This window comes from Mauremys mutica, chromosome 1, assembly GCF_020497125.1.
Source record: "Mauremys mutica isolate MM-2020 ecotype Southern chromosome 1, ASM2049712v1, whole genome shotgun sequence".
In the NCBI taxonomy this organism is placed as follows: Eukaryota; Metazoa; Chordata; order Testudines; family Geoemydidae; genus Mauremys; species Mauremys mutica.
This window is the reverse complement of record NC_059072.1, coordinates 359520130-359543248: the sequence shown is the minus strand read 5'-3', so window position 1 is coordinate 359543248 and position 23119 is coordinate 359520130. Positions and strand designations below refer to the sequence as shown.

The following is a 23119-nucleotide window of genomic DNA, read 5'->3' as shown; positions in this document are numbered from 1 at the left end:
GAGATGGCAAGAAGCCAGTTCCAGGGGTTTGATTCACTGGCCTGGTCTCACCCTACCTCAGAGGAGTTTAGAGCAGCCTGGAGACTGAACTGACATGCTGTAACAATGTGGCCTCTGGTGGGACACCACTGAGAGTATCAATTCAGGATAAATTGCTTGGAGCAAGGCAGTCACAGCCCAAGGCTGGGTGTCCTTTATTACTAAGGCACCAAACCAGCCAAACAGAGAGAACTTTGGTTTCACCCCACTGGCTAACCAGAAGTCACACGAGTAATTCCCTCAGACACTGCAGTTCCCCAGTATCACCACCAGCACCACTTCTTATGGGGATGAATGGTTATGAAACCCGATGCCTCAGTAAAAGAAAAAAGGTTCTCCTGATCCAATAGGAATAAGCCCCAGACCCAGGTCAATATACAAGTCAGCTCTTACCCACAAATCATGCTGTTGCCAATCTTTTAGAATCTAAAATCTAAAGGTTTATTCATAACAAGAAAGAAATATACATGAAAGCTAACATTGGTTAAAGTAATCAATTACATACAAAAATGGTAAAGTTCTTGGTTCAGGTTTGTAGCAGTGACAGAATAATCTTCAGGCTCAAATCAAGTCTCTGGAATACACCCACAGGTGGGATGGGTCTTTCGGTCCTTTGTTCAGAAATTCAGTTTGTAGCAAAGTTCCTCCAGAAGTAAGAAGCAGGACTGAAGACAAAATGGAGACGACACAGCTGCCTTTTACAGTTTCTTGCCAAGTGGCCTGTGCTTCCTTTGTTCCAGATGCAAGCTGCCCAACAACTAGATTAGAAGTCTTAGAGTTCTGTCCATAGGCATATCCCTGCATACCTTGCTGAGTCACAAGGTGTATCTGCCTTCTCTCAATGGGTCAATTCTTTAGCTGATGGTCCTTAATGGGCAATCAAACAGGCTAGACAATGCTGATCCCAAATTGTCTGGAGCGTCACTCAGAAGCATAGAACAAGTTTGAAATACAGACAGTAGAGACCCAATACTTATAACTTTAAATACAAAAATGATACATGCATACAGATAGCATAATCATAACCTGCAAATTATAACCTCCTCACAGACACCTTACTTGACCTCCTTTGTACACGATTTGGTGCCACTATAGGACTTTGCGTACAACAGTGATCAATACAGTCACAGTTCATGTCAACGACGTCACACATACTCCCATTGGTAACAGCTTCCTAGAGCACAGCACACTCTGGCCAAGTCCCTGAGGACAGATTGACCTTCCCTCTGAGATCCTTGCAGTGACTTACTCTCAGCCTGGGATACTTAAAAGAGGAGTCCCCTACATGGGGTAACATTAATTTTGTCTTCTCCGAAACACAGGCTCTCGGTCCCTCCAGCCCCAGCTTCCTCCTTTATTCAGGAACATCCCCACTGTCTTGCTTGCTGGGGTGAGATTTGTTTCAGACTTGCCACATCCCCTATTCCACTTTCTCCCCTGAAGCCCCACCCTGTATCCCATCTCTTCCCACTAAGCCCTGCCCCCTGCTTCTCCACTTTCCCCGACGCTCCGCCTCCCAGCCAGGCCCAAGTCAGGCCATGGTAAGAGCTGCTCAGGGAGCACAGCCTCATGTGAGGAACCCAGGACTGTCCACTTTCCCTGGCTAGTACATCCTGGGGAGTAAAATGTGGAGGGTCTGGGACACCTCACAGACACTGTGAATCTCTGGGCTTCCAACCAGCTCAACTCTGGTTTCCAAGAAAAAGGGAGCAGAGTCTTGGTTAAAGGGGAGCAGTAGGGATGGGACTTTCGGGGAAGAGATGAAGCAAAGGAAGGAGCCTGAGGGGAAAAGGAACCAGGGTGGAATAGCTGGCAATGGCCGTCAATCATGGTTTTTGTCTCCTGCGTCACAGGCACTGGAGCTGGGTGATGAACTGACCCTTCACTTGACGAAGGCCCTGATTATCCTCGCACGAAGATGTTTGCTTTTCACGCTGTACACGATTGGATTTATCAAAGGGGGAACCAGTAGGTAGACGTATCCCAGGAGAATCTTAAATAAGTGAGAAGAGTTATTCCCAAATCTATGTATCACAGCCAGGCCAATGTCTGGTATGTAGAAGAGCAGGACAGCACATAGGTGAGAGACGCAGGTGTTCAGAGCCCTGAGGCACTCTGCATGGGACGCGATGCTCAGCACTGTTTTGAGGATCATCACATAAGAGAGGAAGATGAGCACCGAGTCCAACCCCAACGTGAAGACTGTAGTAAGCATGCCATATATGGTGTTGACTGTGATATCCGAACAAGCCAACTTCATGACGTCCTGGTGCAGGCAGTAGGAATGGGAGAGGACATTGTCTCGACAGTATCGGAACCGTTTCAGGAGAAAGGGGAATGGTAATGCTACAGCCACCCCTCTTAGCACAAACACCAACCCCATCTTGGCTATTCTCGGCAGGGTTAAGATGGAAGCATATCTCAGTGGGTTACAGATCGCAATAAAGCGGTCAAAGGCCATCAACAAGAGCACGGAGGATTCAATTTTTGCAAGAAAGTGGATGAAGAAGAGCTGAGCAAAACAGGCATTAAGGCTGATCTCTCTAGAGTTAAACAAGTATATGCCCAGGATTGTTGGTATGGTGACTATTGATAAGCCAAGGTCTGTAATGGCCAACATGGAAAGGAAAATGTACATGGGCTCATGAAGGCTTGGATCTGTTTTTATAATGAACAGAATGACTGAATTTCCTACTATTGAAATAATATACATTAAGCAGAAGGGGACAGAGATCCAGAGATAGATGTCTTCCTTTCCCGGTATCCCAGTGAGAAGGAACACTACAGAGTTGAAGTTGGTGTCATTGATTGCTGACATAATGTACCGGGCCATTCCAAAGAGTTTGGAGATTTCCTTCCTAAAAGAAAAAAGAACAGGAGACTAGATGATATTTAATGTGACATTTTTTCTGCTCTCATTGCACCTTGAGAGACTCCAAGGAGCTTAAGGAACATAAGCAAATACATAGTCTTGGATTTGCAGCATCAATAGGAGTATAGGCATTGCCAGACTGGATAGGACATGCAGTCCATCTAGCCCAGAACCCAGAGGCCAGTTCCAGATCCTGGAGAGGAAGGCGTAAGAAGCCCTGCATTGGGCAGGTATGTGATTACCTGCTCCTAGGGAAAGTTTCCCCCTGATACCCAGTAGTTAGTCATATTTTATGGTGTAAATCAGGAAGGTTTATAGTCCTTCCAAGACTTTTTTTTTTAAATCCTCACTGCTGTAATTGGATTTTCTTTTTACTCATATAAACATCCAGTCCCTCTATGAATCCTGCTAATTTCTTAGCCCCACGGCCTCTTTGCAGTACATGGGACAAATTCTTAGGGCCAGGTTCTGAATTTGATAGCATTGACTTCAACTGTGTCAGTCCAGTTTTACATGTGTAAATTCCATCAGAACCGGGCTCTATTAACTTTCCCTTACCAAATGCTCCTGGTGATAGACTCTGACCCCCAAGAATCCCTGCAGCAGAAGCTAAAGTGCTTTGCCTGGCTAATGTCCACTGAATCCAGAGAATTCAATCATCCTACAAGCTTCTCTACCTTCTCACAGGATCTGCATCCTCTCTCCACATAAGGGTCTGTAGATTTTTATCAAGTTACAAGGGAATAGAGAGAGTTACTTCAGCTGGGTGGGGGAAGGGATGACATCACAAAAGTGTGAATATGCAAATGCTAGGTTTGCGCTAATATCAAGCTGAGTGTGTAAGTTACTTTAGCCATGCTTGTGTAACAGGTGATGGGCATAAATTACATACAACCTCTATAACACTCCCTTTTCCTCCACCTAAACTTGAGTGTTTGCTGAAATACAAACTATCAGTTCTTTTCTCTCAGAACTTTTTGGAAAGTCTTCCACAGGTATTGCAGAGGGATTGTGTTCATGACCTGAATGTAAGTGTTAAAAACATTTTCCGGTCAGTTACCAGGAGACAGTATCAGACAACTGTTCACTGAACAAAGTGTTAATATCAAAAACCCATTTCAAATACTATTTAGAGAACTTCTGAAATACTTTCTAGAATAAAAGACACTAATCATAAAGTTACCATTGCTTCTTTCCTTAAGGATTTCAACATGTCATTAAAGTTTAGTTTATAACGTTTGTATTACAATTAAAAGCTTTGGCATAATGTTTACACAGCTGTACTTTTGTACACACACACCAACCCATTCTTTCCCTTCTGATCTTCTTTCAGAGATGATTTCTCATTCTCATGTTAGCGTGTGACTTACAGGGTAGTGTTTGTCATCTGGATTTCTTCAGGATCTGTAACGATTGCACGTCTCAGCCCTCATTCAGTTGCTTGTCTGCTAACAAAACTCCAGTAACTGTCTTTGGGTAAATAGTTGCCTAGTACTCCTCGGGTTCTGTGCTGTCAGTCTGTAGCCTGTATCCGGAGTGGTAACAGGCATTGGGATCACTATATGAAAGATTCATTCTCTGAGTTCTCGCTCTCCAGTACATAGTGACTTCAGCACCTGTTATTTAGGCACGATGAGGGTTTACAAGAAGTGGATTTCAAAGTCAAATGTATGAATATTCATGGAAATGGAAATGCATTTCACACACAAACACAGTCTATTATTACCTGTCTCTCCCTCTTTCTCTCTCTTTGAATATTCATGTCTTGTATTCATAAAATGCATAATATGTGGGAATGACATTGTGACAGACATGGAGCTGAGCTGCCATAAGGAATGTCTCTGTAAAACCCAGTTCTTAGGATGTTTGCTGTATAGCTCAATTGGGTTGACTATTGGGGTATTTACGCTATGGCCCTATGAGGTGAAACCAGTTTGGCTCTTCCTACTTTAATAGCAGGCTCCTGGAAAAGAAGCAATAGCTCAAGAAAAGCCGTCTCTCAGTCACCACTCCAGGGAGGTGGAGAGACAACACGGCAGCTATATGCTGGCAGAGCCTATTTCTGAGGTCCAGCCATGTTGCTGAGTTCACAATGCTGAGAAGCTCTTCAGACTGACACTCTCAGACATCGCTGGGAAAGTCTGAAGTCCCTCCGCCTGCCCGGGTCCCCATCAGAGTGGATCCAGAATGGAGCCAGCCTGCAGCCTTTACCCTTCACTTTGCATTTTAAAGACAGTGAAACCTACCAACGTACCCAATTCCTGCTTGATGTGGAGCCACTGACACTAGACGTCTTCACCATATAGGACAAGGGATTATCAGAGAGGTTGCACAGGCAGCAGGCAGTGTCTGTTCAGACAGGCAGGGAACTGTTTATATGAAGCATGCCTGCACATTCCCTTGGGGGCCACTTGGCCATCAGGGAACCTGAGATGCTTGTCTCAGTGTGCACCAGCTTTAACTCCTCTCATGGTCAATGGCAAACTGCAGGACACCAAATCACAGGGGATGTGTGGTGATGCTACCCAACTGGATTGTAGCACCAGCCCTGCTGCAGGCTCTGTTCCTGGAATCTGGGATTGTTATCACTGTTCGTATGGTTCTGATTAGTCACATGGCTACCACAAAGGCGGCTGAGTGGTAACAATGATGCTGTCACAGCTGTGATCTTGCTGAAATAAAATATAATATAATAATAATAATAACAACATAGCACCAGATTTCTCCCCGGCAGCCCCCTGTCCTGCATTACAAACCCAGCATGCAGACCAGGGAAGGGAGATTCCACAAGGCTCCCTACATGGAAATTTCTCTCAGATTGTTCCAGAGCGGGGGTCCTTTCCCTTCTCCCTGAGGAATGAAAAGGGGTATGAAGGATCCAGGGATCCCCAAAGTTATGCACAGATCTCACTGATCCACTGGTATCTAGGCCCCCCACCCACAATCTCTGGGCCTCCACTACTGCTCTAGGACCCTCTCCAGCTCCCTGCTAGCACAGATTCATCAGTAATAACAGACAGAACAAAGTAAGTTACCAGCAAAATAAAAGAAAACACGCAAGTCTAAGGGTACATCTTCACTACCCGCCGTATCCGCGGGTAGCAATCGATTTCTCGGGGATCGATATATCGCCTCTCATCTAGACGCGATATATCGTTCCCCGAACGCATTCCTGTTGACTCCGGAACTCCACCAACCCGAACGGCGGTAGCGGAGTCGACATGGGGAGCCACGGACATCGATCCCGCGCCGTTAGGACGGTAGGTAATTCGATCTAAGATATTTCGATTTCAGCTACGTTATTCACGTAGCTGAAGTTGCGTATCTTAGATCGATTTTCCCCCATAGTGTAGACCTGCCCAAAGCCTAATACATTAAGAAACTTAATACAGGTAAATCTCACCCTTAGAGATGTTCCAATAAGCATTTTTCACAGACTAGACTCCTTCACAGTGTGGGACCAATTCTTTCCCCTGGTACACTCCTTGCTAGTTCCAGGGGGCATCTTAGGTGAAAAGCAGAGGAATCCAGATGACTGGGGCCTTTGTTCTGTTCCACCCCCTTTTCTAGCTTTGGCGCAATACGGGAATCCTTTGTCTCTCTCTGGGTTCCCATGCCTCCTTCTAAATGGAAAAGCACCAGGTTAAAGATGGATTCCAGTACCAGGTGACATGGTCACATGTCCATGAACAATTCAGCTTTTTGAAGGCCAACATCATTGTTACATGTTAGTTTGAACGTTCCCAGGACAGTTCAGATGTGGATTGGCGTCTCCCAAAGTCCCTTGTTAGTTAAGTGTCCCCAATTACGTGAATCGTTCCTTCACAATATGTTGGCCAAATCTCCCTCATGTGTTTCCAAGAGCAAACAGTTCAAATACAAAAGCATAGAGCTGTGACGCAAAGAGACTCTTTTCCCCAGGGACCAGGCAGGCACAGACAACACTGAGGTGGGCGGGGGATTTACGGTACCGGGAAGACTGACAAGCAGCTTTAAAGGTGTGGGGTTACAGTGACCAATTATATACCATTTTTATTACTTTATTTGCATTTATTTTGCTTTTACAGAGACAAACATTGTTTTAGAGACAGAGAACGCACTGAACATGACAGTGACAGGAACAGAACATGCACATTAAATTGTTTTCATTACATTAATTATATATGACTACCTTAAGGCGAAGGGGTGGGCTGGTGGTGAGTGTTTACAGATACCCGGAGGGCTGTGAAGGGAGGGCTTGTTCTGTTTTAAGAGCCGAGTTACTGGGAGGACATTTGACCATATACGTTTATTAAGTGTTTACAGTTGTCAGTGTCCTTGGGCTTCTGCTGTTTCTGCTTGTTAATTACGTGGGTTTTTGTTTTAGCTGCTAACTGAGTTTTTAAGTCTTGCCTAACAGTTCCCTCTTTTTTGACAAATTGAACTTTTAGATGAGAAGTAGTTAACACTTAAATGCTTAATTGGTCTTAGGGTTTTTAAGGGAGGTGTGCGAGGGCAGGAAGAGGGGAGTTGGGAGAAGGGGGTAGAGATAAAGTTGGGGGAAGTACAGTGAGATTTTTAAGCATGTGTTTGAAATATCCACACATGACACTAGAGGTTAGTAAGACAAAAACAGAAGCAGCAGTGGCTGCTATTTGTACACTGGTCCACCAGGAGAGGGGGTTGTAGGCTGCATTATGAACAGGATTTTCCAGTTGGGTGATGATTTGATTGGAGAGTTGAATTTTGGATGCGGCCTTTACTGGTGCTGTCATGAACAGTGAAAGGCTCAGAAGCAGCAGCCAGAACTATTTTGAATAGTAGCTCCTTGGCCAGTTGAACTGGTGTGTTGTCCAGGTGTAGGTTGTCATACCACCAAGGAGCCGTTGTCATTCCAGTGAACACACAGCCGGGAGGTGCACATTACCTAGAGTAAATGAGTCAGTAATCTGCAGGCAAATGGAAGCATTTACCTGGCACTGCAGGGGTCTGTACATGTATTTGGATGCAGCGGTGATAAAACACCACTGAGTAATGGATACTTACACAGCAGCTTCAGCATTTATCAGGGGAAGGAATTCACAACGATAGAAGTGGATGGAGTTAAAGGACAGCGCATAGAACAGGAACACACGCTATAGCTATCCGTCTTTGTGCAACAGTTCAATGTCATTAGTATGGTATTGGGGGAGGATGGCGCCAGGTATTCAGACACCATATTGTTAGTTACATATTTGATAGACTTGAAACGGAAAGAAGAAGGAAACCCATGGGTAGGAATAAGAGAGGGATACTCAAGGAGGAAATTAAAGGAGAAGGGTGAGTCTGGAGGAAGTAAAGAGGCCACTATCAGTTGAGTGGAAACGCTTGCAATGTGGGCAAGGGTAGGGGAAGAAAGGGAATGGGAAGGGGGGAAACCCAGGCATACATTTAGCATGGGGTTTTTTGCAATATTAAATAGGCCTTTAGCTTGTGACTTGGACAGGGTGACTATAACATTTGAGGTCTTTTTAATGATTTGGTAAAAAAAAATTATTGCTACATTAATCGCAGAAAGAGCATAGGATAAACTTGTGTTAGTATGTTTAAGGGGTTCTGTGGTTTGGGTTTTGATCCAAGAATTGTACGACATTTTAGAGTTTAGGTTAAGTGTATTTAGTATAGAATTGGTGCTTTTAAAGAATCCTTTAATATCACCTAAGATGCTACATTCTTGTTTTTTTGGCTGTGCAGGCCTGTCATAAACAGCTAGTTAAGGGTTAAGGTCTCTTTTACTTGTAAAGGGTTAACAAGCTCAGCAAACCTGACGGACACCTGACCAGAGGACCAATCAAGGGACAAGATAATTTCAAATCTCTGTGGAGGGAAGACTTTATTTGTGTTCTCTGTTTTCGGGCTGTTCTCTCTTTGGATCTATGAGGGGCCAGACGTATATCGAGGCTCTCCAAGGTTCTTAAAGTATTCTCTTCTATTCACTATAGTAAGTATTAGAAAGGCGGATTAGTCTTTTTGATTGATTTCTGTATTTGCAAATGTGTGTTTTGATGGAGAAATATTTTATTTTTGGTTGCTGTATTTGTACTGATGCTAGCTCTCTAGTTTTTATAAGCTGTATACCCTGTAAACTTCCATCCGGATTTTACAGAGCTAAATTTTACCTTTTCTTTTTTTCTTTAAATAAAAGCTTTTCTTTTTAAGAACCTGTTTGATTTTTTCCCTTGTTTGAAACCTCAGGGGATTAGTTTGACTCACCAGCGACGGTGGGCGGGAGGTGAATCCCTATTTGTTTAGATTCAAAGAGTTGAATCAAGGTAATCTCTCCCAATGACTAGGGGAGGGGGAAGAAGGTGGGGGGAATGGTTTATTTCCCTTTGTGTTAAGATCCAAGGAGTTTGAATCTGTGTTCCCCAGGGAAAGGTTTGGGGGAACAGAGAGTGTGCCAGACACTGAAACCAGGCTGGTGGCAGCAAGTACCAGATCTAAGCTAGGATTTAAGCCTAGAAGGATCCATGCAGGTCCCCATCTCTTGGACTCTAAAGTTCAAATTGGGGAACAAACCTATGACAGGGCCCAAATAACATACTGGTGCATTAGAAACTATAGCTGGTCCTGCAGCCACTGCAGGGAGCTCGGGAGGTCTGAGCATACATTTTGCAAGGGTGCTGAAAAATTGGATAAACCATATTTAACCTGAATAGAGACCATAAGAGAATCATGCAAAAGTGTTTTGTTGGGGCCTACTTGAATAATGCCATTCGGTGGGGCAGGTTACAGTGCCGGACAGAGAGTAGACGAGGAGTATTCATAAGTGGTCAGGTTATAACATTGTATATTAGTACAATATAAACATTTAACTGGGTGTACACAGTGTTCCGGACAATAATGTCCCTTAATCTCAGGTACCCACAGCAGAGGAGGAATATCCCTTCATCTCACATGTACAAACACTGTTAGGTTAATGAAAACTGCCCAACTCTCCCACACACATTCACACCTATACTCCCCCAACCCATTGGCAGCCTCATAAAAGTTGTGAATCTCAAATGATTCATTCGAGACCCTGGAAATAGAATAGTTTGTTCGTTTTAAGGCGGTATTCTTAAATTGACACTTTGTTCTTTGGTCTTTTTCCCAACAACCTGTGATTTTGCATCCCGAAATTGGGGGTCCTATAGGTGTGTGCCCATATCCCCTGAAGCTAAATACCCAGTTACAGTCCAGATCCGGTGCAATGCAGGGAGGGAGCTGAAGACTGCGGTAGTCGGATCGGGACCTTGGAGCCTTGATGAATTTGGAGGCGAGCTGTAACCACGATAGGTCCCAGGCATTCCAGTCTGGGAGTAAGCCAAGCGTCTGGTTTCTTTACCCATTTGCTGCTGCCTTTTGTAGGGAGTTGCACATATTTGGCCAGCTTTGAAAGAGGTGTCTCGTCTGACATTTACCAAAAGAGGGTCACAAGAGGCTGCATTAGGTATATTTACCAAGATGATTAATGTGGGGAGCCACATTTGTTACCTAGGAGGAAACAAAATGAACTTATTTATACATTTTAATTTTGGTTTTATGAACCCAGATTGGGATTCCTTGCACCTTCACAGAGGTTTTTGTATGGGCCAATACCATGTGCGGGCTGGAGTACTTTTGCTGAAGTACCCCAGGATTGTACGTTTTTACCATGACCTGATTTCCCTCGTCCCTATCCGCCCAGGAGGGGGTCTCTGTAGGGTCCTGGGCTTCAGTCTTGGACAGTGAGTTTCAGGGGGTGCAAGACTTTATTCAGGTGTTAGATATGTTACCATGCAATGTCAGAGATGGGGTGGGGGGAGCCGGGACTACACATCCTTCCCACAATGACATAGTCATTCCAGTAATGAAGTGGAAAGGTGAAACTCCTGTACCAGCATTAGGGGTTCCCCTCCTGGAAAGAAGGGCAGCAGGTAATTGTGCTACCCGGCTGGTTCCTTAACAATAGTATTCTTAGAAAGGGGCACTGATGAGGTTCCCCTGTAGTCGGCATTAAAGTAGCAGGATTAAAATTAAAGTGTGTATTACCTCTCGGCCGCCTTTGAGGTAGCCCTGTTACCAATCGGAACTGTATGAACAGTGATGACAAGCCTGGATTCCAGGAATACAGCCTGCAGCCTTCAGTCCAGTTGGGTAGCATCACCACACATCCCCTGTGGTTTGGCCTCCTGCTGTTTGCCATTCGCTCTGATGGGGTTAAAGCTGGTGCACACTGAGCCAAGCATTTCAGGTTCCCTGATGGCCAAGTGGCCCCCAAGGGAATGTACAAACATGCTTCATATAAACAATTGCCTCCCTGTCTGAACAGATACTGCCTGCTCCCTGTGCAACCTCTCTGATAATCCCCCTGTTCTTTACGGTGAAGACGTCTAGTGTCAGTGGCTCCACATCAAGCAGGAATTGGGTACGTTGGTAAGTTTCACTGTCTTTAAAATGTGAAGTGAAGGGTAAAGACTGCAGGCTGGCTCCATTCTGGATCCACTCTGATGGGGACCCGGGCAGGCGGAGGGACTTCAGACTTCTCCAGCGATGTCTGAGCGTGTCAGTCTGAAGAACTTCTCAGCATTGTGAACTCATCAACGTGGCTGGAGCCCAGAAATAGGATCTACCAGCTTATGGCTCCCATGTTGTCTCTCCACCTCCCTGGAGTGGTGAATGAGAGACGGCTTTTCTTGAGCTATTGCTTCTTTTCCAGGAGCCTGCTATTAAAGTAGGAAGAGCCAAACTAGTTTCACGTAATTCAGCCATAGCATAAATACTCCAATAGTCAACCCAATAGAGCTATACAGCAAACATCCTAAGAACTGGGTTTTACAGAGACATTCATTATGGCAGCTCAGCTCCATGTCTGTCCCAATGTCATTCCCATGTATTATGTATTTTATGAATATAAGACATGGATATTCAAAGAGAGAGAAAGAGAGAGAGACAGGTAATAATAGACTATGTTCGTGTGTGAACTGAAATTCCATTTCCATGAATACTCATACATTTGACTTTGAAATCCACTTGTAAATCCTCATCGTGACTGAATAACAGGTGCTGAGTTCACTATGTACTGGAGATTGAGAACTCAGGGAATGAATCTTTCATATAGTGATCCCAATGCCTGTTACCACTCCGGATACAGGCTACAGACTGACAGCACAGAACCCGAGGAGAACTAGGCAACTATTTACCCAAAGACAGTCTCGGAGTTTTGTTGGCGTACAAGCAACTGAATGAGGGCTGAGACGTGCAATCGTTACACATCCTGAAGAAATCCAGATGACAAAAATTACCCTGTAAGTCACATGCTAACATGAGAATGAGAAATCATCTCTGAAAGAAGATCAGAAGGGAAAGAATGTGTTGATGTGTGTGTACTAAAGTATGGTTGTGTAAATGTTATGCAGGAACTTTCCATTGTAATACAAATATTACAAACTAAACTTTCATGACATGAATATATGTTGAGAGCCAGCTGCAGAGTTGTTGCAATCTCTAAGGCAAGGAGATGTGGTAACTCTATGGCTTTTCAGAAGTATTTCAGAAGTTCTCCAAATAGTATGAAATGGTTTTGTGCTATTAACACATTGTTCTGTGAACAGTTATATAATACTGTCTCCTGGTAACTAACTAGAAGCTGTTTCTAACAATTACATTCAGGGTCATGAACACAATCTCTTTGGAATACCTGTGCAAGACTTTCCAAAAAGTTCTGAGAGAAAAGAACTGATAGTTTGTGGCTCAGAAAACACTAGAGCTGAGGTGCAGGAAAGGGGAGTGTAATAGAAGTTGCATGTAATTTACGCACATCACCTGTTACACGAGCATGGCTGAAGTAACTTGCACACTCAGCTTAATATTAGCGCAAACCTAGTGTTTGTATATTCACTCTTTTGTGATGCCATCCCTTCCCCCACCCAGCTGAAGTAACTCTCTCTGTTAACTTGTAACTTGTTAAAAATCTACAGACCCTAACATGGAGAGAGGATGCGGATCCTGTGAGGAGGTAGAGAAGCTTGTAGAATGATTGAATTCTCTGGATTCAGTGGACATTAGCCAGGCAAAGCACTTCAGCTTCTGTTGCAGGGATTCATGGGGGTCAGAGTGTATCACCAGGAGCATTTGGTAAGGGAAAGTTAATAGAGCCCAGTTCTGATAGAATTTACAGATGTAAATCTGGAGTGACACAGTTGAAGTCAATGCAACTGAATTCAGAACCTGGCCCTAAGAATTTATTCCATGTACTGCAAAGAGGCAGTGGCATAATTTGAACACTCAGCAGTGGATAAAATAAAAAATATGCATATAATGAGACAATAAAATGTGTTTATAAGTAACTTCAATGCAGGACAGCTTTATACAATGACTATTTTCACCATCCACTTGCCATGTGTTTACAATGTGTTACATGTGATACAATGGGCCACACTCAGAAGTGGAGGGCCAGAAAGGGTGTCTTTAGGAAGGTCACAACTATGAAATCGCACAGTGCTCAAGTGGGTTGCGGAACTCAGAGCCACAAGATATCAATAGGGCCAAGAGAAAAGTAGGATTGAAATAGGGACTGGATGTTTATATGGGTAAACAGAAAATCCAATTACAGTAGTGAGGATTTGATTTAAAAAGTCTTGGAAGAGATCTAAACCTTCCAGATTTACATCACAAAATGTGTCTAACTAGTTGGTGTCAGGGGGAAACTTTCCCTAGGAGCAGGTTATCTCATAGCTGCCTGTTGCAAGGCTTCTTCCACCTTCCTCTGTATCATCTGGAACTGGCCACTGGATACTCAGTTAGATGGACTGCAGGTCTGATCCAGTCTGGCAGTGCCTATCTTCCTATCGGTGCTGTAAATCCAAGACTATGTATTTGCTGATCTTCCTTAAGCTCCTGGGAGTCTCTCAAGTTGCACTCAGAAAAATGTCTTGTTAAATATCATCTAGTCTCCTGTTCTTTTTTTTTTAGGAAGGAAATCTCCAAACTCTTTGGAACGGCCCAGTCCATTATGTCAGCTGTCAATGACACCAACTTCAACTCGGCAGTGTTCCTTCTCACTGGGATACCGGGGAAGGAAGACATCTACCTCTGGATCTCTATCCTCTTCTGCTTAATATATTTTATTTCGATTGTAGGAAATTCAGTCATTCTGTTCATTATAAAAACAGATCCAAGCCTTCATGAGCCCATGTACATTTTCCTTTCCATGTTAGCCATCACAGACCTTGCCTTATCAATATCCACCATGCCGACAATCTTGGGCATATACTTGTTTAACTCTGGGGAGATCAGCCTTAATGCCTGTTTTGCCCAGCTGTTCTTCATCCACTTTGTTGTAAAAACTGAATCCTCTGTGCTCGTTTTGATGGCCTTTGACCGCTTTGTTGCAATCTGTAACCCACTGAGATATGCTTCCATCTTAACCATGCCGAGAATAGCTAAGGTGGGGTTGGTGTTTGTGCTAAGAGGGGTGGCCATAGAATTACCATTCCCCATTCTCCTGAAACGGTTCCGATACTGTCAAGCCAATGTCCTCTCCCATTCCTACTGCCTGCATCAGGATGTCATGAAGTTGGCTTGTTCGGACATCACAGTCAACACCATCTATGGCTTGTCTATGGCAGTCTTTACAGTGGGTTTGGACTCGATGCTCATCTTCCTCTCTTATGTGATGATCCTCAAAACAGTGCTGAACATCGCATCCCATGCAGAGTGCCTCAGGGCCCTGAATACCTGTGTCGCTCACCTCTGCGCCGTCCTGCTCTTCTACATACCAGACATTGGCCTGGCTGTGATACACAGATTCAGTAATGGCACTTCTCACTTACTTAAGATTCCCCTGGGATACGTCCACCTGCTGGTTCCCCCCCTGATGAATCCAATTGTGTACAGTGTGAAAAGCAAACATCTTCGTGCGAGGATAATCAGGGCATTCGTCAAGTGAAGGGTCAGTTCATCACCCAGCTCCAGCGCCTGTGACACAGGAGACAAAAAACATGAGTGACGGCCATTGCCAGCTATTCCACCCTGGTTCCTTTTCCCCCGAGGCTCCTCCCTTTGCCTCATCTCTTCCCCCAAGGTTCCACCCCTACTACTGCCCTGTAACCAAGACTCCGCTCCCTCTTTCTGGTTGGAAACCAGAGTTGGGTCATGGTAAGAACTGCCCAGAGAACAGGTTTACGCAGATCAGGCCAGTGAATCCAACCTCTGTAACTGGCTCACTACGGTGACAGGGCCCAGGCGCACACGGGTTTCAGCACAAGCTGCTTCCTCAAGAAAGGGAAAAGATGGGAAGATGCTCTCAGAGACAAATCAAGGTATGTCCCAAGAGCTCTTTGGCTTTCCTAAAGAATGTAAGACGGGCCAGTTCGGTTCCTCTATCTCCAGAGTAAAGCCTGTCAAACTCGTCTCTTAAAACAGATCAAGCCCTCCCTTCACAGCCCTCTGGGTATCTGTAAACACTCACCCCCAGCCCACCTCTTTGCCTTAAGGTAGTTATAAATAATTCATGTAATGAAAACAGTTTAATGCACATGTTCTGTTCCTGTCACTGTCATGTTCAGTGCATTCTCTGTCTCTAAAACAATGTTTGTCTCTGTAAAAACAAAATAAATGCAATTAAAGGAATAAAAAAGTTATATAATTGATCACTGTAACCCCACACGTATAGGATGCACAAACAAGTGGACTGAATGGGAATGTGTTTGTGGCCAGGGTTTTTGGGTTGCAGGGATTGCTGTTAGGCAAAGGCTGCAATACCGGAAACTGAACACCAGATTATGCTTCAGTAGTGCTGAGTACAAGGGTGTCCTTGGTCGGTTCTCTTAAAACGCTGCTTGAGTGGGTTTCAGAAAGCTGGGTAACAATGTCGTATGACTTGCCGCAGGGTGTATCAATGATACACTCTACATGAGGGAGACTCATTGATTTCATAAAAGGAAAACATGGGAAGGTTCAAAAGACGATGGCAAAGGGTGGATGGAATGAGGGTGTGAGTGTGAAGAACAGCGTGTTCTGGTAGTCTGGTCAAACAGAAGAAAAGTTAGAGAAAGGAATCAAAATACGGTATTTTGAATATGAAAGGAAGCTACGGGAATTGGCAACACTCCAAAAGACTCTTACATCACAGCTGAACCAAAAGACAGATTTTAACCACATATTAAGTGAGCTTCAAGCAGAAAACAATACTCTGAAAGCAAAAATAAAAGAAAGCAGCTTCTCTGCACGCCGTATTGCTGCTAGCATAGGACAGACGGGTTATTTTACTGACCCAGATTCAAGCAGCAATACTAATAAAGACCAAAACAAAATTAATTGGAAATACCTTGAAAAACTAATCCAAGATTGGAACCTGGGACACATGGGAGAAAACTGGGATAATTGGCCTCCTCCCACTCCTCCTTCTAACCCAGACTGAAGTGCCAGTGCTCCCCTGGCCCCTCTCCAAGTAACCACGCAGTGGTCAGGGCCAGCAGATAACAGAGTGGCTCATAATACTTGTAAGTTCATTTCTCTCAGCACAGAGGAAGTAAGAGGCTTACTAAAAGATCTCCCTAATCTAAAGCCCAAAGACCCACATTTGGTATTCTAAAAAAAAAATAAGTCACATGATTACCCACTATACATTACATCCCAGGGATCTTTATATCCCAACTAAGGCTAAATGTCTCGACCGTCCATGGGTCAAGATCCCCTCAGAAGAGCACCGGAACAGCACTTGGGCCTCTGTCAAATTTAAATCAAGAAGTGATCTGATTCATGCCTGCGCTGATTTTAAGGAGGCCGTTCAAAACGCCTTGGGGAACGGATCTGGTAATTGGGGACTAATAGTGGGATGCATACAAGGCAAAGACGAACCTGCTGCTTAATATTATGAGCGAAAACGGGAAATGTATTCAAGCAATGCAGATACTGCTGAGCCAATGAAAACTGATCAGGTGTTTCTCAAAATGTGAAAGGAAGGTTTTAACTCCCACCAGCAAACAGCCCTTAACTTGGGAGTGAATCCAGACTCTAATTATAAATCCATCTGTGTGTGGGCCTCTGAATCCAAAGCCAAACAAGCTGAGAATATAAAAAGCAAGGCCACTCGCCTTTCTGTGGTAACAGCAGAAGGTAACGTCACCTGTTATAATTGTGGCTGTCTCGGGCATACCCAAAAGAACTACAGGCACAAAGCCCAAAAGCCTAATCAGGGACAGAATCATGGCCAGTTGAATCCCTGCAGTACCTCACTGCCCTTTCAATCTGGTCCTGGTCACGTCCCCACCGCCCCCTGCCCTTGCAGTGTGGGAGACTAGACATTGGCAGCGAGATGGCCCAGTCAAGTAACCCTAGGCAACTGGCCCCAACCGATATCTCAACCAGCTGCCAACCCTTACTCACACCTAAGCAAAAAGGAAATGGCCAGGCTATTAAATTCCATCACTCGCTAGGATCCAGTGTGTCGTCCCCCACCCCGCTTGTCAGTAATAAAGATGCAGATATAAATGCCTCAAGGCCACACTTACAAGCTTGGATTAGGGGCCGGCCATGCACAATTCTCGTGGACACGGAAGCGTCTGTTTCCATTACCGAACTCCCCCTCCCCACTACTAAACAGTATATTACTATTTCAGGGGTAGGAGGTGCACAACTCACGGCTTATAAAAGCTCCCTTGTTCTTGTAAAATCGAATCTAATCTTCTGGATTATGTAGCTTCAAGTGCAGAGGGGACTATTTTGGGCATGGACGTCCTCTGCGATCTTGCAGTGACTCAATCTTGCTCAGAGTTCAGTTACCTTTACTGATAAACGTATGTGTACTCATACCATTCCTCTCCGTAATGATACATTGCTGCAACTGCCAAATCCATGGCTCTCGCTTGGGACACCTCTAACCCTTTTTCAAGAATTATGTTCCCTGTTCCCGTCTGTTTGGGCAAAGGATAAGCTGTCTTGCAGTTTGGTGCCTGCTCATCTCTGCCCACCCATCCAGGCTACCAGTCAACTCCCTCCACCTACCAAGCAATCCCCTCTCAAACCTCAGGCCATGGACACGGTAGGTGACATTATTCACTTTTTACTTCAGCAAGGCATACTGGTTCCTTGTGGGAGTGCACCCTCTTAAGCCCACACATTACAATTAATGATGATGCTGTCACAGCTGTGATCTTGCTGAAATGAAATAATAATAATAACAACAACAACAACAACAACATAGGACCTGATTTCTCCCTGGTAGTCTCCTGTCCTGCATTACAAACCCAGCATGCAGACCAGGCAAGGGAGATTCAACAAGGCTCCCTACATGGAAATTTCCCTCATATTGTTCCGAGGCAGGGGGTCCTTTCCCTTTTCCCTGAAGAATGAAAAGCGGTATGAAAGGCACAGATCTCAGTGATCCACTAGTAGCTAGGCCCATGCACCCCCAATCTCTGTGCCTCCACAACTGCTTTAGGACCCTTTCCAGCTCCCTGCTAGCACAGGTTCATCAGAGATGTACTACCAGGGCCTGTCACAGGAGACGCTGCCCGCAGGATCTGCTGCAGAGGCGTTGTACGGGGTGGAAGGGGCTGCACAGAGATGGGACGTGCAGAACGCAGCCACAGACTCCGTCAGTGCCACCTTCATTTATGTTACGAGGACGAGGCAGATGAAAAGACTTGTTTCTCTTGGGGATCCAGGCGGTTGCAACTGGGCAGCATCATGGCAGCTGAACTTTGAGAGTAAAATGATCCTTTTTCTATGAAAACTCAGCCCAAAAAAGTGAATGAAAAGGAAACATTTCAGTTTGGGTCAAAATTTTTCACAGAGTGAAAAAAACTTTGCTTTCCAGCCCAGCTCTAGCTCAACCAGTGAGCCTCTGTCCCTCGTGCAGTAGGACCTCATCCCTAGGTGGCAGCACTAGCCCCAAGTCGGTCTCCCATGCAGAACAGGCATTTAGGGTGACCGTATTTACCAGTGAGAAAACTGGAGACCCTCAGCTTCTCAACCAAGAATGTCCCGTTCCTCTCACACGCGAGACTGTTACACGTGGCTGGAACCCTAGAGGGGCTCACCCAGCGCTCAGGAAGGGTGTCACCTTTGGCTGGAACGCTGATCTTCCCCCCACCCCATCTCATCCCCTTTCGGGGGCTGACATCTCCACTCATCTTCCCCGACTATTCTTCCATTCCCCACTTCCCCACTTTTTTCACAGACCTGGACATTTGTCCCATTTCGTCCTCAAGTCACCAAGAGACAAATGCCTTCTTTTGAAAAAAGAAGTTGGGGTGGCTGGGAGAGAGCTTAAAAAATGGACTGTCCTGGCCAAAACAGGACGTATGGTCACCCTACCACAGACGCCTGCTAGGGTGGTTACACCAGCTTTATAAGAGAGGGAGCCCCTGGAAAAGCCTTATCTGTGTAACCCTTCTGCCCCTCTGAGTTGGCAGCAACAAGGGCCAGATTCAGTATCCAGGGGTTCCATTTCAATAACGCAGTGCAAAACCGCCTCGAGCCCCCACCCAGTGACCTGGGACAATTACATACCACCACACCAGGCGCCTCTAGGAGGCAATACCTCCCCACTTGCAAGCACGGAGTCCGAGTGTAGCAAAATCATTTTAACAAAGGAGGGAAACAATGTGGCATTACGTTGGGGAAACACCACAAACAGGATTCATAACACAAACCATGAGCAAAAGACTCACCTCCAAGTAAGTTTGGCAATGTCCTTTTCCCCTCAGGGTCTTAAGTGAAAACCACCCCAAAGTCCAGCAACCCCAAAGTCTCTGTCCCTGGTCAGTGCCACCCCAGAGTTCAAAAGTTCATCTGCAGAGTTTTACCTCCCCCCAAGCCTGGGTGGAATTGGGGGGGGGGCGGGCACACAGGGTGTTAAGGGGCATCTTACGTGGGTGAGGCCGACTGCCCCGCCTCTCCGTGGAGGTCTGCTGCAGCCTTCAACACGAATGGCTCTGCTCCACCAGCCACTCCGGTCTGCTCCACTCTGCTCCTCCAGTCGTCCCCGCAAACTGCTCCACTGCTCCACTCGCTGTTCCGTGGGCCGCTCCAACCGTCCCACAAGCTTCTCCGCTCCACCAGCTGTCCCCGCAAACTGCTCAGCTCCACTCTGCTGCGCTCGCTGCTCCAACCGTCCTGCAAACTGCTCTGCCAGCTGCTTAGCAATATGTCTTCAAGCTCCCCCACTCATTAACACACCACTCAGTGATCTCAGCTCAGTAGTTTTAGCTCTTTTAGTGATTTCAGCTTGTAGCTGGGGAGCTCCAGTACTGGTGCTCCATTGGCCCAAAGTGAATTCAGCTCAGCACTCTCTAGCTAGACTCTTAATAGAATCAAAATTAGCTTTGCTATACAACAGTGGAGAGAGGAAAAAGAGGTGCAACTGGTGTGCCAAGCCCTCATCATCAGGTAAGCACACCTGATTGCATTGACTTCAGCTGTGTCAGTCCAGATTTACATGTGTAAATTCCATCAGAACCAGGCTCTATTAACTTTCCCTTACCAAAGGCTCCTGATGATACACTCTGACCCCCAAGAATCCCTGCAGCAGAAGCTGAAGTGCTTTGCCTGGCTAATGTCCACTGAATCCAGAGAATTCAATCATCCTACAAGCTTCTCTACCTCCTCACAGGATTTGCATCCTCTCCCCATGTAAAGGCTGTAGATTTTTAGCAACTTACAAGGTAACAGAGTAACTTCAGCTGGGTGGGGGAAGGGATGGCATCACAAAAGTGTGAATATGCAAACGCTACGTTTGCGCTAATATCAAGCTGAGTATGTAAGTTACTTTAGCCATGCTCGTGTAACAGGTGATGGGCATAAATTCCTGCACCTAAACTTGAGTGTTTGCTGAAACACAAACTATCAGTTCTTTTCTCTCATAACTTTTTGGAAAGTCTTGCGCAGGTATGCAGAGAGATTGTGTTCATGACTCTGAATATAAATGTTAGAAACAGCTTCCGGTCAGTTACCAGGAGACAGTATCATACAACTGTTCACTGAACAAAGTGTTAATAGCACAAACCCATTTCAAATACTATTTGGAGAACTTCTGAAATACTTTCTAGAATAAAAGACATTAATCATAATGTTACCATTGCTTCTTGCCTTAAGGATTTCAACAACTCTGCAGCTGGCATTCAACATATATTCATGTCATGAAAGTTTAGTTTATAATGTTTGTATTACAATTTAAAGTTTTCGCATAATGTTTACACAACTGTACTTTTGTACACACACATCAACCCATTCTTTCCCTTCTGATCTTCTTTCAAAGATGATTTCTCATTCTCATGTTAGTGTGTAACTTACAGGGTAGTGTTTGTCATCTGGATTTCTTCAGGATCTGTAACGATTGCACGTCTCAGCCCTCATTCAGTTGCTTGTCTGCCAACAAAACTCCAGTAACTGTCTTTGGGTAAATAGTTGCCAGGTTCTCATCAGGTTCTGTTCTGTCAGTCTGTAGCCTGTATCCAGAGTGGTAACAGGCATTGGAATTAATATATGAAAGATTCATTCCCTGAGTTTTCACTCTCCAGTACATAGTGACCTCAGCACCTGTTATTCAGGCACGATGAGGGTTTACAAGAAGTGGATTTCAAAGTCAAATGTATGAGTATTCATGGAAATGGAACTTCAGTTCACACACGAACATAGTCTATTATTACCTGTCTCTCTCTCTTTCTCTCTCTTTGAATATCCATTTCTTATATTCATAAAATACATAATACATGGAAATGACATTGGGACAGACATGGAGCTGAGCTGCCATAATGAATGTCTCTGTAAAATGCAGTTCTTAGGATGTTTGCTGTATAGCTCTATTGGGTTGACTATTGGAGTATTTACGCTATGGCCCTATTAGGTGAAACCAGTTTGGCTCTTCCTACTTTAATAGCAGGCTGCTGGAAAAGAAGCAATAGCTCGAGAAAAGCCATCTCTCAGTCACCATTCCAGGGAGGTGGAGAGACAACACTGGAGCTATATGCTGGCAGAGCCTATTTCTGGGCTCCAGCCATGTTGCGGAGTTCACAGTGCTGAGAAGTTCTTCAGACTGACACGCTCAGACATCGCTGGAGAAGTCTGAAGTCCCTCCGCCTGCCCGGGTCCCCATAAGAGTGGATCCAGAATGGAGCCAGCCTGCAGCCTTTACCCTTCACTTCACATTTTAAAGACAGTGAAACCTACCAACGTACCCAATTCCTGCTTGATGTGGAGCCACTGACACTAGACGTCTTCACCGTAAAGGACAAGGAGTTATCAGAGACGTTGCACAGGCAGCAGGCAGTATCTGTTCAGACAGGGAGGGAACTGTCTTTATGAAGCATGTTTGCACATTCCCTTGGGGGCCACTTGGCCATCAGGGAACCTGAGATGCTTGGCTTGTGTGCACCAGCTTTAACTCCATCATGGCCAATGGCAAACTGCAGGGCACCAAATCACAGGGGATGTGTGGTGATGCTACCCAACTGGACTGCAGCGCCAGCCATTCTGCAGGCTCTATTCCTGGAATCTGGGATTGTTATCACTGTTCGTATGGTTCTGATTAGTCACATGGCTACCTCAAAGGCGACTGAGTGGTAATGATGATGCTGATGACTGGGGCCTTTGTTCTGTTCCACCCCCTTTTCTAGCTTTGGCGCAATAAGGGAATCCTTTGTCTCTCTCTGGGTTCCCATGCCTCCTTCTAAATGGAAAAGCACCAGGTTAAAGATGGATTCCAGTACCAGGTGACATGGTCACATGTCCATGAACGATTCAGCTTTTTGAAGGCCGACATCATTGTTGCATGTTAGTTTGAACATTCCCAAGACAGTTCAGATGTGGATTAGCGTCTCCCAAAGTCCCTTGTTAGTTAAGTGTCCCCAATTACTTGAATCGTCCCTTCACAATATGTTGGCCAAATATCCCTTATGTGTTTCCTACAGCAAACAGTTCAAATACAAGCATAGAACTGTGAACCAAAGAGATTCTTTTCCCCAAGGAATCAGGCAGGCACAGACAATACTGAGGTGGGGGGGTATTTATGGTACCGGGAAGACTGACAAGCAGCTTTAAAGGTGTGGGGTTACGGTGACCAATTATATACCATTTTTATTACTTTATTTGCATTTATTTTGTTTTTACAGGGACAAACATTGTTTTAGAGACAGAGAACGCACTGAACATGACGGTGACAGGAACAGAACATGCATATTAAATTGTTTTCCTTACATTAATTATATATGACTACCTTATGGA

General features: G+C 45.0%; 2 protein-coding genes across 2 annotated transcripts; one reads left to right on the top strand and one right to left on the bottom strand.

Moving 5' to 3' along the window:
• Positions 1-1921: 1921 nt before the first annotated feature.
• On the bottom strand, positions 1922-2857 carry LOC123348822 (olfactory receptor 51G2-like). The gene has a single exon (XM_044986470.1). The coding sequence runs from the start codon at positions 2855-2857 to the stop codon at positions 1922-1924; it is 936 nt and encodes a 311-aa protein (XP_044842405.1).
• An 11047-nt stretch (positions 2858-13904) lies between these two features.
• On the top strand, positions 13905-14840 carry LOC123362176 (olfactory receptor 51G2-like). Its single transcript, XM_045002538.1, has one exon. It carries the CDS (start codon positions 13905-13907, stop codon positions 14838-14840), a length of 936 nt encoding a protein of 311 aa, XP_044858473.1.
• The last annotated feature ends 8279 nt before the right edge of the window (positions 14841-23119 follow it).

What these genes read in the sequence shown, in the direction of transcription:
- LOC123348822 (XM_044986470.1), bottom strand. Translation starts at nt 2,857, where the DNA reads ATGTCAGCAATCAATGACACCAACTTCAACTCTGTAGTGTTCCTTCTC.
- LOC123362176 (XM_045002538.1), top strand. Translation starts at nt 13,905, where the DNA reads ATGTCAGCTGTCAATGACACCAACTTCAACTCGGCAGTGTTCCTTCTC.